At 38.7% G+C, this 18242-nt stretch overlaps 2 protein-coding genes across 3 annotated transcripts; one reads left to right on the forward strand and one right to left on the reverse strand.

The window, feature by feature from the left end:
- Positions 1–1729: 1729 nt before the first annotated feature.
- Positions 1730–12008, forward strand: LOC125225249 (loricrin-like). Its single transcript, XM_048128861.1, has 8 exons — positions 1730–1853; positions 2450–2657; positions 3025–3066; positions 3536–3878; positions 6801–6903; positions 9601–9769; positions 11120–11155; positions 11833–12008. Exons 1-8 carry the CDS (start codon positions 1848–1850, stop codon positions 11961–11963), a joined length of 1038 nt encoding a protein of 345 aa, XP_047984818.1. The 5' UTR covers positions 1730–1847; the 3' UTR covers positions 11964–12008.
- Positions 12009–12358: 350 nt separating this feature from the next.
- On the reverse strand, positions 12359–14823 carry LOC125226273. 2 transcript variants are annotated; one of them, XM_048130212.1, is made up of 4 exons: positions 14715–14823; positions 14351–14532; positions 13081–14266; positions 12359–12598 (listed from the first exon to the last, which is right to left on the reverse strand). In XM_048130212.1, the coding sequence occupies exons 2-4, from the start codon at positions 14436–14438 to the stop codon at positions 12436–12438; spliced, it is 1437 nt and encodes a 478-aa protein (XP_047986169.1). In that variant the 5' UTR covers positions 14439–14532; positions 14715–14823; the 3' UTR covers positions 12359–12435. The 2 variants fall into 2 exon arrangements, with proteins under 2 accessions (XP_047986169.1, XP_047986160.1); XM_048130203.1 differs by having other exon boundaries at positions 14604–14811.
- Positions 14824–18242: the final 3419 nt, after the last annotated feature.

Here is an 18242-nt window from a genome sequence, read left to right on the forward strand (position 1 = left end):
ATTGTTCCTCGAAATATAATTTGATGTTCACTAGACGCTTTTCGGCGGAGAAAAGAATCGTGGGGAAACTGGACTAATAAGACCTAGTTTACCCTCTGGATTGATAAGTCATCAGACGATGGTCGTTTCCGTAAAAACTAGAGCCTACGCCAAATTCTTGGTACGGTCAGTCAAGAAAGTGGTTTACCACTTTTCGAGTCTATGTTAAACACATAAGGTCGATAAGTGATAAACCACTTTTTTGGCTGACTCTAAGTATATATTATTTTCCAAGCAATTCAATATACCTACAATACACATACATACGTAGTTCTACCTTCTTATTTTACTTTTTTTTTTTTTTCTTATTTTTTTGGTTGGTTTCAACACAAGGCCCACCAAGCGTGACTAAAAAGCTTTACAAATTAATATTAGATAGTACGATTTTATCATGTTTAGGGATTTTACTCTCGTCTAAATGCGAGCCTAGTAAGGTATGACGGTGTAATACGCGCTTAGTATACAATGGAAACATTATTGACAGACATTAAGCAGGCTATTTACACCTTGTAAAACATCGTCGTTTGTCACGTTGCGGGGCTACCGCTTGCGATTGCGTGGGTAGAGTGTAGTGTACCATGTGCGATTGTGCGAGTCACAATCACATCATAACATAAACGTTCGGGACAGCCGTTTTTTCAATGGACTATTTAAGATTTACATAATATCGTCACAACTTTTAAAAAATCTCGTATCTCACGCTGTTCCTCAAAGTTAAAACAAAACGCGGTAAGTCTATATGCATTCCATACATACTACAATTTTCTTTTAATTGACAGACGAAGATACAAGTACAAGTAGTGACGATATGTAACGTAATATTATTTGTTTTACAAGGTACCTGATAACCCGATAACACGAAATATTCCAATAACACATTGTTCAAAAAGCATCCTCTTACGCTTTTAGATAATGTTCAAGCGTAAGATCATTATTGAAAGGTTGCGAGAGATTCAAGGCACAAATTTTGACATCGAATGAAACACAACATTTTTCAGGGGACTTTCTAGTATAGTTCGAGTCGTTAAGGACCGCTCTTGTATGAAAAGGCGATTTTGTGCGGACGTCTACATCCATTACCTATACGATAAGTAGATTCAAAGAGGATCGAGTATTATAGAGAGGTACTGTCGAAGTAAAATGTGTAATTACAGTGCATAGACTGCCATCTCTTGACACAGGCTTAAAACTTTTGAACCTCAGTTTTGACAATTTGGCCCATATTCTTAGCTCGATATGTTTTAAAATGTCAAATATTAATATTAGCGCCATCTAGCTGAGCGTAACCCAAAGATGTAATGCCATCTAGGCCACCGTACCTTTTTCTGTATGGTACTGGGTACCTACGTTTTTTTTCTTAGACTTTATCTGTCTTTACGGAGTTATATATGTCTTTGGTAGATTATAAAACGTTCGCCATTTCTTAAAAATAACAAAGCAGCTACATGTCACGAGTTAACATTACAGCAAGTCGAATAAACCTCTCGAGCTGAGGCATCAGAGATGACGGGCTGGGAGCAAGCCACAATGGGTTGCATCAGCGTAGGAACCGCTTCCGCTCCAAGACCATAAATAACAATTCACAGCACATGTTGTAACTTATTCGAGCACGTCCAGTATAACTTGACAATCATACCCGTAACAGCTAAGTACACACGGTGATTACAGCTTACACTGGTTCTTCAAAGTTAAAGCGGCCGGTGAGCGCTGTACATACTGTTCAGACCTCGCCGCGAGTGGGAGATGCCTTTAGTATATAACGCACGACCACCGACCCCTAGGCAAGCACTCATCGCTCAGCTTGAAGCATGAAGGTAACTAAATTACATTACATGAATATTCGGCAGCATTTAGGTTTAAACCATTAACCTCATCGTCTTCACAACCGCCTTTCATATTGCACTTTCAATTTTTTCGGTGAGATAATAATTATGTCGCTGCAACAATAATGATCTTACGCTTGAACATTACTCGTATCTAAAAGCGTGAGAGGATGCTTTTTGTGAATACTTTAATGAGATTTATGAGGAATCGGCTTTAGATTTCTTAATGGTAGAGCTATAAAAAGGTTTGATTACAATAAAGGAGCTATATAATTATAAATTGAGTAAACGTCCTGGAACTTGGCGCTGAATGTGAAACCTGTACTGTATGTTTCTATTTTGAATGAAATGTATGTTTAGTTTCATTAAAGAGGACCTGACAAACATAACAAAATGTGTAGCCGGCCCAAACATAGGCCATTTATCTTCGTAATTTCTGTACCTATATTATTCCATAAATTAGGACAAAAATGGACTAGTTAGGTAGGTACCTTATTTTGTAAAATTGACATTCTTAATGATCGGTAATAGGTATAGATTGAAAAATTATTTCGAAAGGTATTTCTAAAAACTAACCTCTGTTCCAGGTATTCGTGTGCTTGTTGGCTTTGGCCGTGGCGGCGCGCGCCGGTTCTATCGGCTGGTCCGGCGGCAGCGGCGGTGGTTATGGCGGCGGCGGTTGGTCGAGCGGCGGGGGCGGATGGCCGAGTGGCGGCGGCGGCGGCGGTGGCTGGTCGAGCGGCGGCGGCGGTGGCTGGTCCGGTGGCGGCGGCGGCGGCTACGGCGGTGGTGGACGTAAGTTATTTTCTGATCAAAATATTGGTTATTAACACAGTCCGTTTAAAAATATTCTTATGCCTAAATGTAATTTCCATGATGAACACAAAATGTCATTAATTTCTACACAGAGTGCAATAGTAATTAATTAATAATTAGAATTCCCACTTGCGCTTTGCACGCTGACATGATCGTAAATCACATTAGAAATCCTGAACTGAACCTTAGAGCTCACAGAATTTTAAAAGTTTGCAATTTACGCTTATTGTGATTTTTTTATTTACGCTCATTATAGTTAATAACTACTTAGAACATAAAGCTTTGCAGTAAATAGTATAACACCATACACATTATGTAAGTCGCACCCTTCTTTGTTCCATTCCAGAGGTGAAGATCATTAAAATCATCACCAGCGGCGGCGGCGGAGGTAAGTTCAAGTTCACAGATTTAAGTCTACAAATTCTTCCCACGGCTTGCGTTTTTAATTTATCAAAATTAGTTGAGCGTTTCCTTTCTTGACCATTATTTTTAAATGTGATATTTTTGATAAATTTTATTATTTCTGCTCAGTAGGTACCACTAGCTTTTTCAATCCTAATAGGCACAAAAGTGCTACCTATACGATTTTTCCTGCTGTGTTACCATTTCCCATACATTTTGTACAGGATAACAAAAGAGGACAGTAACAAAAACCCTATTTATCCTATTGAGATAGAAAGCGCTCGCGATTCTGACCTAAATAAAATTCACTAAAAAAGTAAATTTGCGTAATCGACAAAATGTATGTACATCTATAATGATTCAAAGCTTTATTCAAATTAAGTACCTATTCTTCAGCGAATAAAACTTTGTATTCACAAACGGCTTAGTACTGAAGTTTTATTTTGAATGAACAGGCGGCAGCGGTTGGCCTAGCGGCGGCAGCGGCGGCTGGAAGAGCGGCGGCGGCGGAGGCGGCTGGTCAAGCGGCGGCTCCTCCGGCTGGCCGAGCGGCGGCTCCTCCGGCTGGTCAAGCGGCGGCTCCTCCGGATGGCCCAGCGGCGGCTCCTCAGGATGGTCGAGCGGCGGCTACGGCGGCGGGAGCGGCGGCTGGTCGCTCGGAGGCGGCAGCGGCGGGTGGAAGTCCGGCGGCGGCAGCAGCGGCTGGTCGCTCGGCGGTAGCAGCGGCGGATGGCAGTCCGGCGGCGGCGGTGGCTACGGAGGCGGCAGCGGCGGCGGCTGGAAGTCCGGCGGATCGTGGTGATAACCATTCTTAGCTCAATTGTCAACAATACATTAATACTTTCATATGAATTCGTTTTATTTACATTTTACCTTGCCTAAATCATAGGCTAAGGCCATTCCCTTCATCTCATTATTTGATGCCATGGTAATACAACTCCAAAATGAAAAATATACAAATCTATCACCCAATAATTATGAGTGGGTATGTATAGTAGGTACCTGTATATGTATAAATAGGTACGGTCATCCAAGAATGTGGTTTACCACTTTTCGACTCTATTTTTAAACAAATAAGATCGCAAAGTCTTAAACCACTTTTTTGGCTAACTGTACCTATTGAAAGAAGACATGTATATGCGAGTAAACACAGGTGCAAGTTATTATCATTACAATCTGAAAAGGTTAATTATTTTATGGGCATAAGAACCTTGTGTTTGCATTCGTATAGTCATTTGATTTGACTCATTTGCAATAAATCGATGTTGAAGCACTTATAATAAAATAAACTAAATACGTATCTAATCCAAATATCTTGCAATAGAGATGATTGAAATAATCGCTAAAGTCAGGCCAGTGATATTTGCTGTGACAGTGTGGCAAGTTTCCAGCTTTCTTTGAAAATATGTCGTTCATAATGCCACTGCTGCATTTGTTGTGCTCAAGTTGGTGCAGAGTTAGTCTAGACGATGTTTTTAACTTCTCGTGGCGGCACGGATGCGAGAGGATCAATATATTACTATAGCGCACTTCCCTAATTAGAGCGATGACCGCACTGAGAGAAATTTGCATTGTGAATTTTACAAGTTCGACTTGTTGCGGGTTTATCCGTTTGAAACAAAAGTATTTTATTTAGTAAACGGAATAAATCACAATGGTGATGATACAAGTCGAATTTGTTCGAACAACAAGGTCAAACTTGTTAAAAGATATTTGATTGAATCAGCCAAACATATGTTTAAAACAATATGAGTCATGTTGCTTTTATAAAATCGACTTGTTGATTCAAATAAAATGAAACTTGTAGAATGTACTAGTTACACTTAACAAAATCTAACTTGTTGTTTGAACCAAAGAGCACGTAGGCGCTATTTCAACCAAAAAACTTGATGAACTAACATGAAAATTGGTTGTTTTTTCTCTCAGTGCGAGGTTATAATGGCTCTAGAGTCTAATGACTTCATAGTTAGTACAGAAAAAGTCTGTTGAGGTCAAAATACACGACCATGTTGTTTTTTTATTCGCATCATCTTTGCTAATAATAATATAACCATGATAATAAATAAATACATATTATAGGACATTCTTACACAGATTGTCTGAGTCCCACGGTAAGCTCAAGAAGGTTTGTACTCGAGAAGGTACTCAGACAACGATATATATAATATACAAATACTTATATACATAGAAAACATCAATGACTCAGGAACAAATATCTGTGCTCATCACACAAATAAATGCACTTAACGGGGTTCGAACCCCAAACCGCGGCTTAGCAGGCAGGGTCACCACCGACTGAGCCAGACCGGTCGTCAAATGGCGAATAATGCTTAATTAAATAGACATCATGATTAAAATAAGACAATCTTACACAGATCTACTATTGATTACGTCCCACGGAAAAGTTCAATAAGGCTTGTGATGTTGGGACTTAAACAAAAATATATACTTAAATACTGTATATATATGTACCTAGAAAGTATGTACCCAAGACTGGAATATAATAGTATACAATTTTATCTGAGTATTTATATTCGTTTTAATCCATAGGCAACCCTATATCGTCCGACGCTGCGCACATGCGGCTCGTAATTAAGAAAGTAATTTAAGAAAATAGGCAAAAATGAACATTCTCCACCCCCTCCCCCTTTATCTCCGAAACTACTAAGCGCAATAGTTTAAAAAACACGGGATAGCCTTCAATCTATAGATTACAGGAAAACCTATTAGAAATCTACAGTCAAGCGTAAGTCGGACTTAAAAGAAGAAAACTCAAATTACGAACTTCACTCACTGCCGCTGCAAGGAGTTACCAAACCAAATCTCTTGAAATTGTGTGAGTGCGTTTGAATATTACATATAAATTCATTCCTGTTTCATTTATTAGAAATTATTCAAAATATCGATTATTCGTAAAAATTACTTAAGTGCTTCAAAACAAGGAGGCGCTTAAGCCCTTCTTGTGGTGAACCCTTGCAACACGAGTACAACTCGCACTTGGCCGGTTTATATTAACAAGAATGCCATATACATATGTGTCCAGTCCACTGAACACGCGTGTCATGTGTAACCGGGGGACACTCTTATATGTGAAAACTGTAAAACATGACAAACATTACTCCTATTTGAAATTACCAATTCGCCATTGTAAATTGCCCCCTGTACCTTATCTAAATTATATATATAAGTATATACATAATTACATAATTTTTAAGAAAAAAAACCGCCTTCCTTTGGGGTTCTGGTGATAAATACTTTCAAATTTTGGATTATGTTATCAATTCGTCTGTATATTTTTTAATGTTTGTTATTTGATATCTCCGTCATTTCTGAACATCTGAACCAATTTTGAAATCTGGATGATTCTAAAGTACCTACTTACAGATGAGAATGATTATCAGAACGGAACTCTAACCAGGGGCGGCTCACTCTTCATCAGCAGTTCCACTACACCAAATGTCACTGTTCTGGACGTAAGTAAATAAATAAAATAAAATTCATTTATTTCAAGCTTCTTGGCTCATAATATTGACACATCCAACCCAATACAAATAATATATACAATAAAAATCACAATATTTACATTAAATCAACATTACATAATTAAATTACATTATATATTAAATTAAAAGAACACTAACCTATTCCCTTCTTAATTACATGCCTGTCGCAGCAGTGCATGATGTAAGGACAGTCCAGTCTATCCGCAATCATCGCTAGGACAGTGTTGTGGCTGGCCCGCACCCGCTGCACCAAGGACGCGGCGCGCAATCGCATGGTAGTATTAAAACACGCCGTGTGCGCCGCCGCGAACATGCCCGAGGCGCTGCAGTAGCGAGGCAGCCCCATCACTGCCCGGAACGCGTTATTGTATTGGACGCGAAGTGCATTGTATGTTTTCTGAGTGTAGCTAGCCCACAGGCTGCACGTGTACAGCGACGTGCAGAACGCTTTAAATAGCGTCAATCTCACGCCGCTAGAACAGCGAGCAAACCTGCGGGCCAACATGTTTGCCCTTACACACAATGCCCTTCGCTCCCGCTCCATATCAACGTTGTCTTTTAGGTCGGCAGTAACGACGTGCCCTAGATATTTAAAGGTATTAACCCTTTCAAGCGGTGTTCCATACAAAGCTATCTCAGGAACATTCATAGGTCTATTACTGCCTGTAGTAAGTGCATGCTGTTCTTATAAAAATACCAAAGTCACTATAAGAAGTGTGCCGTTCAGATTTGAGGAGTTCCGTTCTGACCATCATCAGCAGTTCCACTGCACCAAATGTCACTGTTCTGGACGTAAGTGCATGCTGTTCTTATAAAAATACCAAAGTTACTATAAGTGTGCCGTTCAGATTTGAGGAGTTCCATTCTGACCATCATCAGGAGTTCCACTGCACCAAATGTCACTGTTCCATACGTAAATGCATGCTGTTCCTTTAAAAACACAAAAATCACCATATGTATGCCTTTCAGATTTGAGGAGTTCCCTCGATTTCTCCAGGATCCTATCATCAGAACTGGGTTCTGAGAAAAATGGGATCAATCTGTATGCATATACATTCAATCAAAAAAAAAATTTCAAAATCGGTTCAGTAACGACGGAGATATCGAGGAACAAACATTAAAAAAAATAAAAAAATACAGACGAATTGAAAACCCCTAAGCTTCCTTTGAGATTTGGAAGGCGGTTAAAAAGTCAAAATCAAATGTATTTAATGTCCCAGAATCACTTAATGACGGCGATAGCCTCACTAACGTCGTTTGAAGAATTTTAACTATTTTCAGCTTAAAATCTCACCAAACAGCGCTGCATCAACCCGATCTATTCAGTAGGTAAGGTGCATTAGGGTAATTCTGAATGACAGAAATGATCTGGTAATTCCGAAAGGGGAATCTTGATATGATGGAAATAATGGTGATTTTTGTGCGACTTTCGAAATTAGACGACTTTCGGAATTATCCTAATGCACCTTATTAGGTTTTTGACAGGCTGTAACTGTGAGGTAACCGAGAGCCGGTGGGCGGCACTTTCAGCGGGGAGCGGAGTGGCCATACTGTACGATAATACTCTTTATTATATGTACTATGCTACAATGGAACCCATATCCCATACTTGGCTTCTACGACACAGGAGGAAAGGGGGTGGTGAAATTCATAACCCGTCACCGCACAGGATAAAATCATTGTCCGTCACCTTAATATAAAATGCCATAGAATTGTGCCTAAGGGCATTTTCAGAATTTAGGACCCCCCAATTAGCGAAAGTTGTTAACGAAAATTAACTCACTGTCAGTTTTATGACGATAATTAAGAATGAAATTTCAATAAAAATATTGTTTTTGTGTTAATTTCATAAACTTTAAGCGATAATCCACATTCAGAATGTGAAAAAATTTAATTTTTAGAGAATTTCATGCTTAATTGTCGTCACAAAACTGACAGCGAGTTAATTTATGTTAACAACTTTTGCTAATTGGGGGGACCCAAATTCTGAAAATGACCCTAAACCAGAAGGCTCGACATGCCAAGATTTTACGCGCGAGCTGCACTTCTCGTCACTGCATTATTTTCTTACAATAAACCTAAGAGACTGACAGGTCCCAACGACCTTGAAATGTTTATTTTAGTAAATACAGCAAAAACTATTTAAGTTAATATATTCATCAATTATATTTAAGTGATAATAATATAGGTAGAGCCGATTCAGGATTGGGCAAAATCGGCTAGGTAGAAAATAATTGCAAGGATTGGTCTAATAGGTAATCTATGTCTTTATGTCTGAAATATTGACTTCTGCGTCTAAAATTAAAATCACAATTCAGATATTCTGTATATCGACTGACGAGTGATAGTTAATAAAAAAAAAGTTTTTGATGTTTAATACTAAATAATTTAATATGGGTTCCATTATATTGTCATAACAGTTATTAGTGCATAAATATCCGAGCTCAAGGCATCACAGATGTCAAGTTGGGAGTAAAGCACAATGGGTTGCATCCGCTCCCCAAAACCGTTTCCGTTCAAAAAGCAATCTAATTAAAAACACATTTCGCACCGAAATGGTTTCGTACAATGTAACCTGACCTCCAGATCAGTAGGGGCTGGGTACGGATCGGGGATCACGCTTTTGCCGGTGCCCTTCAAACAAAGTAGTCTGTGAGCGCCGTGAACCAAGACCAGACCTCGACGTGAGAAATGCATTTAGGTATATAATGCACAAGTACCGACCCCTTGACAAGCATTCATCGCTGAGCTTCGATCATGAAGGTAACTAAACTACAATTTACATAGACTACACGAATTTCATTAAAATACAGCTCCTTAATACCTCTCTTACATTGTAAGTGGGTATGGTAGGAGCCCTAAGCCCTAAGGTTTATGTACCCTATACATAATCGCCGCCGTACAAGCTGTGTGAAAAAGTGGTTTCCTGCGTAACATATACGCAGAGCACCAAATAATATCAGAAAATCAAAACTAGAACATAATGCAACTTCTAAAGACGCTTACCTGTATTCCAGATATTCGCGTGTCTGTTGGCTTTGATCGTGGTCGTGCACGCCGGGTTCATCGGCGGCGGCGGCGGGGGGTGGTCGGGCGGCGGTGGGGGGTGGTCGGGCGGCGGCGGCGGCTGGAAGTCTGGAGGCGGAGGCGGCGGCGGCGGTTGGCGCAGCGGCGGCGGTGGTGGCCGTAAGTTATGTTTATGTCCTGTACGTGATGGCTCCTTGGTACAATTGGCCACCAAAACTGACAACTGACGTCAGCGGCTATTAGCCATGTCCATTTCGTCAAGTGGTGTTGGGAACATAATTATCAAAGCACGAACGAATAATTGGAGTCAAAAATTAATTTGAAATTCCCTTCAATAATTAGAGAAAATTTTAATCAGACCACACAATACACTAATGGTTGTTAAAAAAAACAGGTTAAGTGCAAGTCGGACTCGCTCACCGAGGGTTCCGTAAAAACTTTTAATAGTTGAATCATCAAATGTTATTCATAGCTCTACAGACTTGACTAAATCCCTCAAGACTCAATTTCCCACATAACAAGTAATATTTTGATATACATATTTTATTGTTATACAACGTCCAAATAAAATCTAGACTACGTTTACGACTTACGACATGTCGCAAGGACGCTCCTGAAGCGACCTCATTATATCAGGAAAAACGCGATGTAGGAAATGAGCGTTCAACGTACAGCGGCAAATTAAGTAAACTAATGTGCGCGAGCTAGTATGGAAGATGATTTTTATGGGATAATTGTTTGTTGCGTGAACCGATTTTAGCCATTTTGCCTCTATTTGAAAGCAGGTAATTTGATTGTTATTCTGTTAAAAAATACAGGTACAATGAACACCCGCAAGGGTGTTGAAATTCAAAAAGTAAATCTGAAAGGATTTTTATAAATTAAAAAAAGTTTTCAAGATACGTGTACGATTTTATTTTTCCTGTAATATTATTTCACTATTATAGGCTATTATAGCCATGTTTTATAAAAAAATCATAAATTTATGTTGGTAAACTTCGGAAATAAGGGGCGAACGATATTTTTTTTAACATTTTCCTTCGAAAAACATTTTTTTCCACAACAACAAAATTATAAAAGGTAGTTTTGATATGTACAGTTTGAGCTCTTTCTAACGATAGCCCACTTGACCTAGTTACTTAAAATTTAGTTTGCCCCCCTTTAATTTTGGCCATTTTCTGTAATTAATATTAATAAATTAAAAAAAAAATACTTTTAATTTGTAGAGGTTAACGTTGTTCATAAGTAGGTATTCCAAATTTCAAAGTGATAGCATAAGTAGCTCTCGAGATATTTAATAATGTGACAGACAGACGGACAGAGCGGCGCCATAAGGGTTCCTTTTGTACCTTTTTGGTACGGAACCCTAAAAGCGATGTTCAATCTATGCAATTATAGGTCTGAACTAGGTATACATACATTTGTTCCCATAAATAAATGTTCACGGATTTTTTGGGGACCTACTTTAACTTTTTTTTTTTTAACAATATTCTTTTTGTTTATTCGCAGAGGTGAAAATCATTAAAGTCATCAGCAGCGGCGGAGGTAAGTCTACGTTCACTCACGTCTCTTTAACTTCTTAATGGTTTAATAACATGCAGGTAATATAATATCCATCATAGTTCAAGGATTAACCAAGTTTAGGTACCTACATACTAGGACGAACTGTGTAAAGATGAAGATGACGTTATTTGTGACCTAAAACAAATAATAATGTAAGCAGGTGTTTACCATAAGTAGTTATTTAATGAATGATGTGTAGTTTATGCTAGAGAACGTTTGTCCGCCAAAGGCCGGGTCATCCATTCGCTCGACGACCCGCGGTTTCGCAACCGCGCAAATTACTCCGAAAACAGACGATACGGAGATCGTTCGAGGTTTCATTTTAATTTTTATATCTGTTATTATTGGTTATTCTGTTTTCCTACCTAAAGCTTCTAAACTATGTATTAGGTATGATATTTATGATGCTCGTATTGTCTGTTATTTTTACGAAAATTATAATCGTAGATGATTTCTAACTTGTCATTTATAACTATTAGGGTACCACGTGGTTAACTTTAGGCACATAGATAAATAAATTATTATTATTGGACATTCATGGACACCCGAAACACCAGAAGTCTCACAGACTCAGCACAGCCAGAAGTCATTCCAAACCATTAGTTATATTTAAAACCTTTACTTACTGACGGCATCTCACGGAATGTCCCTGCCTACAGGCGGAGGCGGTTGGCGAAGCGGTGGTGGCGGCGGCGGCTGGAAGAGCGGCGGCGGTGGCGGCGGGTGGTCGTCGGGCGGCGGCGGCGGCGGCTGGCGGTCCGGCGGCGGCGGCGGATGGAAATCTTGGTGATCCCATCCGTAGCTCCATTATCAACAATATATGACTCCTCCTACATACGATCGTTTTATTTTTATGTAATTAATTCATCCCTTTCATACCTACCCCGAAATATTCCCGGCTCAAACCACATCTTTCGCAAATTAAATTTCATTTAGATATGAATGAACAACCTCGAGAATCGCGGGTCAAAGAGGCTTGGTTGCCGCAGAATCCCGTGGCATGCGACAGACTGTTCTCTGGCGCACCACCCGTGAGTGTTGCGCTGGTAGGCCTTCGAAGTATCCCAAAGGATTTTTTCCCTGCTTGAGCTGCAGTATATGCGCCTTCAAAACAGGCAAGTGAAATTATTGAATTCTTGTTTTGTTGTAGGTCTTCAATGAGGCTAAAAATAAAAACCAAAAATGTATAAAAATATAAAATAAAATGCTTTAATTTCTAATATATACTTAAAACATTCATATGGCTTGGCTTTATTTAAGGATTATTTTTTATTTTTCTTCTTTTTAGCCTGTCTCTTTTTCCGATTGGGATCACAGTTCTCTTTGTCAGAGGAGTTGTTGCTGTCCGGCGTGGCTCCGCGGCCTCGTCTGGGCTTTTTGTTCTGGAGTCCAGCCCCATCTAATGGATTTAGGACACCATAATCTCTGAAATGGAATAAAAGATTTAATATGTAAAATCAAATATATAATTGAGGATATAAGGACATTGTAATATCCAGTTACAAAAACTAAGTTAGATTAATAATAAATTGATTAATAATTTGATGAACCCATCTTGAATGCATTATGCAAACACACAATTCATAATCGATCTGACTTAAATCAACTATCAATAAAAGAATATAAAAGTGTTTTATTTGATCACAACATCAAACTTTCTTTTATTTTTTCTATAAGAATCCCGTTTCAATTGCTCTTCCATTATCATTGATGAGCTCTTTAATGTCATAAAAATTTCAACAGGCAAATATTTAAGTTAAAACTAAAATTCTACCAATGATCTTCATGCACACTGTTTTTCATAAAAAGCCTGCTAATTATACATTTTATTAACTAAACTAATTAAGTATAGGACAGATTCCAACTTCAGAATTTACAAGAGAAAAGGAGGTATTAAATTAACTTACTGTTCGCTGCTATGCCCAAATCTAGACATATTATCCTCCTGGATGTTTTCATCAGCCTTATTCACTTGCTCCTCCAATAATATATCCGTACAAGAAGTCTTTTGAGAATCAGTCTCTGGCATATCACCTTTTATTAAGTCTGCAGTTTCAATATATTCTTTCATCTTAGCAAGGAGTGATGAAGAAGCCTCTTGTGATGGCTTTTCAAAGCCTAAGAACGGCTCTTCCACTGTTTGAACTGCAGTTGACTGTTTTTTACCAGGGTTACAATCAACTATACTTATAGTAGCTATGAAACTTTTATTCTCTACGGTTATTGAGACATCGTTAGATTTCCTTGGAGAACTCTTGTATGAACTTTGTTCATTATCAGTTGAAGTGTTCATGCTAGCATGAATACATTCTGTACAGTTTTCAAAAAGATATCTCTTTTTCAAAAATGGCACATGAGATGTTTTTTGTGACTGTAGAGTATTTTCTTCCGAATCTTCTATTATTTCCACAGATACCTTGCGACTGGCTTTCTGCACTTCTAAGAGAGCCATTCTATCTTTATCTATAATCTGATCCTGTGTGTCTTCTATAGTATAGCATTCTTCAATCTCAATCACACTATCGTTATGTTGATGTTTACCATACCCTTTAGATTCCACATGTTTGGGTTCTCCAAATTCTTGCTTTAACCTCTTAGCACCCCAAGATTTCTTAGACTCAGCTTTTTCTACAGGTTTCAAGAAGTTATCTAGACTTGTCTGTGGTGTTGCAGATGTCTGTCTTAGCCTTGGTCTTTTCCTGCCTTGCTGCATTTGACTGCCTGCATTTGACTGCCTTGTTCCTAACCTTGGAATATTTTCTTTTTGTACATCTTTCACTGGGGTAGAGTGTGGCTGGTTGTGGTGAGTATTTACTTTAAGGTCTGAGAAGGGTGAGCGTGGCTGTGGTCCAAAAGAAGTGTTTGATTGTTTGCTCAACCATTCCTGAACATATGATCTTGACTTATTCATTGTAAACTCTCTTGATCCTGATATCTCTTCTCCGGGAAATATGGTGTGTCTATTTTCTTTGTCCTTCCTAGACACATTCAAGCTTTTCCTCTTATTGTAGTACTTAACAGGAGCTTGTATGCATTCTGGGAACAATTCTTTCTCCACCCTTAGTTTTTCGGATACCCTCTGCCTCTGGTACTCTAAAAATAAAATAAAATAATTTATTAACATGTGAATAAACAAAAATAAAATCTAAATTAAATTATATTTTACACCAAACCTACCTTCTATTTGTAAAGTATCCTGAAGAGAAGCTTTAGCTGCTTCAGAGTGAGGGTCATCCAATAAAGGGACATCGGAACTTGGTTCCATCAAGGGTGCACAATCCTTGCACTCGCCAGCAGCCACGCAGTCACTACAACCCGGATGACCGCAAGCGAATATCGCGCTTCCATCCGCTTTACCACTGTTCGAATTAAGAACAATGAACACACAGTAATTACAAAGAATCTTTTCGATAATTATATTGCGTCTTACCAAAGATCACAGCGTTTCATCTCGTCTGTTCCCAATTGAACAGCGAGTTGTTTACGCAAAGCATGCATAGTAAACGATTTTAGCATGCGTATATTTTTAAAGTATGGGTACCTGTTTTTAAATAAATATTTCAATTAAACAGTCTCATATAACATATAAGTTTAAAGTAATTATTTCGTTCACAAAAACAGACGCAAACGCAGCTTTCACCTTCACCGAAAACTTGAACTTAAATTTGACAGTTAGATGACGTGACAGGAGTTTTTTTTTAAGATCCATGTCCAAATTGCGCTTTGGTTACTTTGGTGTGTGATCCTAGCGCAATCCTAGCGTTTATTTCTAACAAACTACAGGATCAACTAGTGATAAGATCCGAAAAATAAAGGAATAAGCATATTTGCTCTAGATTAAAAGCGTGTATTTGTAAACAAAACAAATAGAATAATGTAGAATCTATCCACGAGCGTAAAGACTTGGTAAATACAGCCAAGCAAATCTTGTCACTAAAAAAACCGGCCAAGTGCGAGTCGGGCTCGCGCACAAAGGGTTCCGTAGCAGCAAATATAATAAACCAATAACTTAACCAAAATTACAGTTAAATCAACCTATCTCAAAAACTATAAGAGATACTTTGATCAAACCAAAAATCGTTGAAAGAGTTAATTAGCATGCATCACCTCTATTTTTTTTAGAATTTTATACCCCGTAGTTATAAAAATAGAGGGGGGGGGACATACTTTTTACGACTTTGAGAGCTGATATCTCAAAAACCGTTCACTTTAAGAAAAATGTTTTTTAGAAAACTTTATATCATTTTAAAAGACCTTTCCATTGATACCCCACACGGGTATGTACATCGAAAAAAAATTTTCATCCCTCAGTTACATGTATGGGGGGCCCCACCCCCAATCTTTTTTTTACTATTTAGTGTCATAATTTTGTAGCGGTTCATACAACACATATTCCCATCAAATTTCATCACTGTAGTACTTATAGTTTCCGAGTAAATCGGCTGTGACAGACGGACAGACGGACAGACGGACAGACGGACAGACGGACATGACGAAACTATAAGGGTTCCGTTTTTGCCATTTTGGCTACGGAACCCTAAAAAAGTGGCAGAAAAATGTACACTAGAAAATTGATTGAAAATCACTTGAAAATGTATGGGCGAAGGTTTAAGTGCGTTTTCACATTATCCGATCCGATATCGGACCGATATCCTATACATTACAGGCGCCATCTTGGATTTTTTCCATTGAATTCCTTCCGACATCCGATCTCGGATCGGATAATGTGAAAATTTTTGACGTGATAACGTCTAATAACTCGTTACTACGGGCAGCATGCACGAAAAAGATGACGTCATTGTCCCGTTTCCCAATATAGCTTAAGCGCCATCTATTGGCGCGCGTTGGAACTAAGCGGCTGATCGATGCGCTCGGTATGGTTGTAGCGTGTGGCCTGAGTAAAGCACCACAGCTGCGACAGATGGCGCGCCCGTGTTTATTATTTTTGAGTGTTTGTAATTTAAAAACATGAAAGATTGCATTAAAATAAGCATCTTTTATAGAATGAAGTTGTTTGAAAAACCTACTTATTTAGGAGTTAGAGCAGTACGAAGTTGCGAATTTTCCCATAGTATTTACTAAGGCGCCAGAGACTTAATAAATTTACGATGATTTTTTTACCAATATAACCTATGTTAATATTGATAAATCATATAGAACACGTTTAAATAAGGATGTTTTGTTATATAAACTTTTTCTTCTCCATTAATATTTACTGAGATATTAGGGTTCTAAGATTAGTAAATGGCACTAGCACTTTAATAAAATTAACGCGTGTCTCGCAAACGGTCTAGGATACAAAATGACGACTTTTATATAGGTATAGGTTAGGTTCGTTAGGTATCTTCAAACGGCCGAAGGCTCCTATTCTGTGCAGTTTCTGTAATAAGCGGGGCTCCGTCGATATCGCTTTCTGTCTCTGGCGCCTTAGTAATGCTACGGGAAAATTTTGCAACTTTGCACCACTCTAACTCCTAAATTAGTAGGTTTTAAAAAAAACTTTAATTTATAAAAGATGCTTATTTTAATGCATTCTTTCTAATAAGAACAAAACACTATGCTAGAAAGAGTGCAGAGGAAGTTCTGTAGGCACATTTACAAACGACTGTACGGATATTACCCATATATGTATCCATCTCTATTCGTAACAGGAATGGTTGGTCTTCAAACTCTAGAAACCAGACGGAAACTGCTGCATATTATGCATTACCGCCAACTGTTTCACCATAGAGTAGATGACGCATCCGTGCTTGAGAGAATGGGGCTGCAAGTGCCAAGAGCGAATGTGGTGGTTGGCATGCCGGGCGCGGTGCCGGCGCGGCGGCGGCGGCGCCTGTTCGCGGCGGCCGGCGCACCGCTCGAGCCCGAGCTGCTCTTAACCGCATCATGTTGGAGACAGACGATATTGACATATTTGCTGATAGTGTTGGTGTGTTTTACAGAAAACTCTTAAGGTTCATAGACTCTACACTCCTTAGGTGATTAATGTAATAACCATAGTTTAACTTTTAAGTGTGTTTGCTTTTATTTATGTCAATTTAACATGTACATAATTATATTACCACATAAGTGCTTTGGTGAAATACTGTTAACTTTTGTGTATTTTTAATAAATAAATAAAAAAACGTGAAAAAAGTCCCAGAATCGGGCCCCTTTTGCTATACTCTGACCGCCCCTGTCTATACTACTGTAATGTTTGACGTTATCACGTTAAACTACCGTCCGTAAACCGACTTTACAGACAACCAATTTTTTGAAACACATCCCAAGTCGCCCGTGGGCACATACTCTAAATTGCCGTAGAAAATTTGAATTTCGCGCTATTTTTTAGCGCCAAGATGTGATTATAATGTATGACCGTCTATGATAGCAGTCACTATTTGTGTCCGTTGGGTCCTGTAAATTGTAAAGGGGTCATTTGATGCTGCGACAAGACCTGCACGGGAAGCATGGTCGCGCGATATGGCCCCTGTACACACATGGCCAACGGTTCCACCAGCCCTTTGTGAAACCCCTTGGCCAAGATAAGAGCCGCTGTTTACACATTGGCGAACCAATCACTTGGCATTGGCTCTTCATGAAAGATGGACGTGGAATGAAAAAATCTAGGAAATTCTTGGTCATAGACGTTGTCAGAAAAAAAATATTAAAAAATAATAACCCCGTAGTAAAATTAAATTATTTGCAATATTAAGTTATTAACAATTTTTTGAATATTCTGATAAGAACATTTATCTTTTTTAGGAAATACATTAAACATTTGAAAGGTTATTTTATTTCCTAAAATCTACACTATTATTGGCATAGATAAACTTATTATTTTCGTAAATATATCACTACTGTCCTCTCTGACGGCTGACGACCAACTGAATGAAGCGCCAACGTGTAAACGCAGTTGGCCATTGGCGCCAAGATCCTTTGATGTGTGGACAAAAAACCGACACGAATCGGTTGGCCGGCAAGCGCAAGCGCCAACTGCCAACTTACGGCCAAGTAGCCCTCTACACACATGGCCAAGGGGGTTGGTGGAACTGTTGGCCATGTGTGTACAGCGGCCATTAGACGATAA

This window comes from Leguminivora glycinivorella, chromosome 1 (assembly GCF_023078275.1).
Source record: "Leguminivora glycinivorella isolate SPB_JAAS2020 chromosome 1, LegGlyc_1.1, whole genome shotgun sequence".
In the NCBI taxonomy this organism is placed as follows: Eukaryota; Metazoa; Arthropoda; class Insecta; order Lepidoptera; family Tortricidae; genus Leguminivora; species Leguminivora glycinivorella.